This window comes from Salvelinus sp. IW2-2015, unplaced genomic scaffold (genome assembly GCF_002910315.2).
Source record: "Salvelinus sp. IW2-2015 unplaced genomic scaffold, ASM291031v2 Un_scaffold6371, whole genome shotgun sequence".
NCBI classification, from domain to species: domain Eukaryota; kingdom Metazoa; phylum Chordata; class Actinopteri; order Salmoniformes; family Salmonidae; genus Salvelinus; species Salvelinus sp. IW2-2015.
Genome location: NW_019947634.1, coordinates 1 through 4,629, shown reverse-complemented (window position 1 = coordinate 4,629; position 4,629 = coordinate 1). Strand labels below are relative to the sequence as shown.

The 4,629-nt window shown below is 43.0% G+C and overlaps 1 protein-coding gene across 1 annotated transcript; it reads right to left on the bottom strand.

Moving 5' to 3' along the window:
- Positions 1-2,141: 2,141 nt before the first annotated feature.
- Positions 2,142-4,520, bottom strand: LOC112078841 (actin-related protein 2/3 complex subunit 1A-A). The gene is made up of 3 exons (XM_024144954.2): positions 4,293-4,520; positions 3,923-4,013; positions 2,142-2,626 (listed from the first exon to the last, which is right to left on the bottom strand). The coding sequence occupies exons 1-3, from the start codon at positions 4,481-4,483 to the stop codon at positions 2,621-2,623; spliced, it is 288 nt and encodes a 95-aa protein (XP_024000722.1). The 5' UTR covers positions 4,484-4,520; the 3' UTR covers positions 2,142-2,620.
- Between the last annotated feature and the right edge of the window lie 109 nt (positions 4,521-4,629).

Here is a 4,629-nt window from a genome sequence, read left to right as displayed (position 1 = left end):
GTAAGCAGAACGTCCAGAGCTGCCAACTCGTTGAAGTAGAAAATTGTCATCCAAATGGAACTGAGTGATCACTGTTCAGATGTCCAGAAGCTGTTTTCAGTCCTAGGAAATGAAGACGGAGATATTATGTAAAACAAAAAGTTAAGATCAGCGGGGRAAGAAAAAACACACACAAAACATCAGAACTGGTCAGGAGACCATAAAAAGGCTTTACTGCAGCGCCGTCTTTACAGCTTAATGGCACAGGTACAAAGATGAGTCCTCTGTCGATCTCTATGGCCTGTTCACATGTGTATCTGCCCTCTCATTGGCTAGAATGGGGACACCTGATCTCGCCTCCTCCCGCCTGCCTTCCATCTTTGAAKACATGTATTTCCATTGTTAGACCGGTCACTTGACTAAATAATAGACATTCTTGGCTTCCRCCATATTTAATGTAGTCAACTGGGTGGGACTTCCAAATTCATTAGCTGAGTACTACTTCAAAATGGAGATTGCCTCAATGGCGCTGCCCCAAACACACCGATGCTATAATGGGAATTATAAACTAGGTGGTTTGAACCCTGAATGCTGATTGGCTGAAAGCTGTGGTAAATCAGACCGGGTATGACAAAACATGTATTTTTACTGCTATAATTACGTTGGTAACCAGTTTATAATAGCAATTAGGCACCTCGGGGGTTTGTGATATATGGCAAATAAACCACAGCTAATGGCTGTATCCAGTCACTCTGCATTGCATCATGATAAAAACAGCCTTTAGCTGTGTTATATTGGTCATATATCACACCCCCTCGGGCCTTATTGCTTAATAACTACTGCATACACTGAGTATACCAAACATTAGGAACACCTTCGTCATGTTGAGTTTCCCTCAGAACAGCCTCAATTCGTTGGGCTTGGACTCTACAAGGTGTCGAAAGGGTTCCACAGGGATGCTGGCCCATGTTGACTCCAATGCTTCCCACAGTTGTGTCAAGTTGGCTGGATGTACTTTGGGTGGTGGACCATTTTTGATACACATGGGAAACTGTTGAGCGTGGAAAAACCCAGCAGCGTTGCAGTTCTTGACACAAACCGGTGCGCCTGGCACCTACTACCATACCCCGTTCAAAGGCACTTAAATCTTTTGTCTTTCCCATTCACTCTCTGGATGGAACACATGCGCAATCCATGTCTCAATTGTCTCAAGGCTTAAAAATCCTTCTTTAMCCTGTCTCCTCCCCTTCATCTGCACTGATTGAAGTGGATTTAACAAGTGACATCAATAAGGGGGTCATAGCTTTCACGTGAATTCACCTGGTCAGTCTATGTCATGGACAGAGCAGGTGTTCTTAAAGGATTTGCATACTCAGTGCTTTCTCTATCATTATCTATGGTCAGGTGGAAAAAAAGGGTTGTCTTGATTGGCTCCTCTTGGGGAAAGGGAGGTCGGGTAACGCCCCTAGTGTAAATCTATGCCCCTAGTGTAAATCTATGCAGTAGTAGCAGAGATACTGTATATAATGAGTTGTTGTCCCGAAGGTGGGAATGCAGGTGACAAGCTATCTATCGATCTGCTTATTAAACCTATAGAAACACAGTGAATAACGCTATATTCCCCGTGGACAGACTTTGACGTGAGTAAACCCTCTGGCTCCGCCTCTTCCTCTCTAGTAGCTAGTAGCTCTGCATGTTGTTATTCATGGAGAACTCAAACCAGTGGGCGGTGGTCACAGTGGGCGGTGGTCACAGTGGGCGGAGATCACAGTGGGCAGAGGTAGACAAGAAAAGCTATTAATTTACAGTAGTAACAGCTGGCAAAACATTGACCTTCCTTGACTTCTCCTCGAGCGACCCTCAAGCACCTGCAGCAGCTTTTTGCTTATTACACATGTTACTTTGTATTTTGTATATTTATATTTATATTGTACTTTGTACCATTTAAAACAGCTCTGGAGTGTAGATTCACTGTAGCCATACTGCCATAGACACAATACCTTGTTGTAGTGTAGTACTCAGCCAGGGATGGACATTGTGATTTATATAATAATATGTCTTATTACAGTATTAGAAATATACACCAAACGTACCACTTGGGTGTGAGTTCCTTTATCACGTAGGAACCACAGTACAATATGAAAACTCAGTCCACCACAATCTGTAGAAAGCGTGTTTATTTACTCAAAAATATTGAKTCATCGATTGAAACCCAGCACAAAGCTACATGATTTATTTGCGAAACATCTTGAAGCTGCAGAAGCGTCTACTGTTCCAGTTGAAAAGTAATACACATGATAACACATCTATCTGTGTAAAATAATAGGTAACTTGACAGTGGTGTGACTCTGTGTTTGGGGTCAATTCCATTTCAATTCCAGTCAATTCAGAAAGTACACTGACATTCCAATTCTCTTCAATGCTTTTCAATGAGGATTTTTTTTTTTAAATGGAATTGGAATTTGGTTTACTTTCCAAATTGACTTGAATTGAAATGGAATTGACCCCAACCCTGGTGTGACTAACTGCTTAGAGTAGATGTTAATAACAACTGGTAGTGGTGAGTCCCCTGGTCAGCTGGAGTGATGCTGACCGCACAGATGGCAACACACAGCCTATGGCTCTAGCATCCTCCATGAACTCAGTGCTGCAGGGAAAACARAGAGAAGAAGAAAAACAGGTTCATAAATGTCATATAAACAGAGTAGRACAGCCTGAGTTTTACCCATAAGGCTCTGGTCAACAGTAGTGCACTATGCTGTGTAATGATAYGGGGGAAAGGTTAGTGTTGGAACACAGGCCAACACACTATCCAGGATACACTTCCACACTCCTTCCCCCAGGGGGCAGCAGCTGGGTCTAGGTGCTGAGCTAAGCCTTGATAAGCACATCAGGTGCAGCCAATGAAGGTGATTGGCAGTCCGGGAGAGAGAGGAGGACAGAAGCCTCTCAGCCGGATTTGATTCCGAATTTTGTTGTGTTGAAAACCTCTTTAGTTGGGCATATATTTTATATATGTATATATATATTTATACATATATTTTATATAATGTATATATATATTATTTTTACATATTTATATTATGTATATATATGTTTATACATATTATTTTATATATGTATATATATATTTTTACATATATTTTATATATGTATATATATGTTTATTACATATATTTTTGTAGTGTGGTTTCTGTACATATTTACTTAGTCACCATGAACATATGAATAATCTGTTTAGACTGGCCGACCAAGAGGTGAAGATGGAGCCCTGATCTCGGTAAGTTGCTGTCTCCTGGGTACATTCAACACCTGGCTGAATAAGCTGACTTCTCACATCTATACACACATCAACTCAGGTTACAGAGTCCAATGGCTGCAAGYTTTACACCACTCCAGCTGACGCTTGGCACTGTGCACAGTGATCTTAGGCTTGTGTGCGGCTGCTCGGCCATGGAAACCCATTTCATGAAGCTCCCGACAAACAGTTCTAGTTTTGACATTGCTTCCAGAGGTAGTTTGGAACTCGGTAGTGAGTGTTGCAACCGAGGACAGACGATTTTTACGCGCTACGTGCTTCAACACTTGGTGGTCCCGTTCTGTGAGCTTGTGTGGYCTACCACTTCACAGTGGAGGCATTGTTGCTCCTAGACGTTTCCACTTCACAATAACAGCACTTACAGTTGACCGGGGCAGTTGTAGCAGGTCAGAAATTTGACAAACTGACTTGTTGGAAAGGTGGCATCCTATGACGGTGCCATGTTGAATGTCACTGAGCTCTTCAGTAAGGCCATTCTACTGCAAATGTTTGTCTATGGAGATTGCATGGCGGTGCGCTCGATTTTATACACTTGTCAGCAACGGGTGTGGCTGAAATAGCCAAATCTACTCATTTGACGGGGTGTCCACATACTTTTGTATATGTGGTGTATGTAGGCAGTACCTTGAAGTCCCAGAGGACCATAGCTCCGTCCAGACCCACACTGCTGTACTTGTCCACGTGGACCTTAGTTCCTGACACGATACACAGCTGACTGGAGGGAGACACAGGAGCAGAGAGATTCAGTATAGTTACAAGCATTTCGCTACACCCGCAATAACATCTGCTAAACACGTGTATGTGACACACACAACACACAACACACAATACACAACACACATACAACACACAACACACACACAACACATATACAACACACACAACACACACACACAACACACATACAACACACATACAACACACACAACACACAATACACATACAACACACAACACACATACAACACACACACAAACACTCCCTCTCTCCTCACGTGATGCTGTTCTGGTGCAGGCAGCCCAGCTCGTTGCTCTCATCGTCAGTAGCCTTCTTATCCAGATTGCGGAAGTGTTGCATGGCGGACATGCTGCCCCTAGAGGTCTGCTTGGGGATGTCCAGCTTCTTAACAAACTTCAGACTGCCGGCCTGGGCCCTTATAGGAGAACTGAAACGGACAGCAGTCATGGCCCTGAAACAGAGGGTTTAGACATTAGGTATGCAGGGTATGTATGTAGGAACATAGAGGGTTTAGCACATAGGTATGCAGGGATAGTATGCTAGAAACATAAGAGGGTTTGACATTAGGTATGCAGGTATGTATGATAGGAACA

What these genes read in the sequence shown, in the direction of transcription:
- LOC112078841 (XM_024144954.2), bottom strand. Translation starts at nt 4,483, where the DNA reads ATGACTGCTGTCCGTTTCAGTTCTCCTATAAGGGCCCAGGCCGGCAGT. An exon ending in CTGCACCAGAACAGCATCAC is followed by an intron (nt 4,014 to 4,292) that starts GTGAGGAGAGAG and finishes GTCTCCCTCCAG; the next exon opens with TCAGCTGTGTATCGTGTCAG.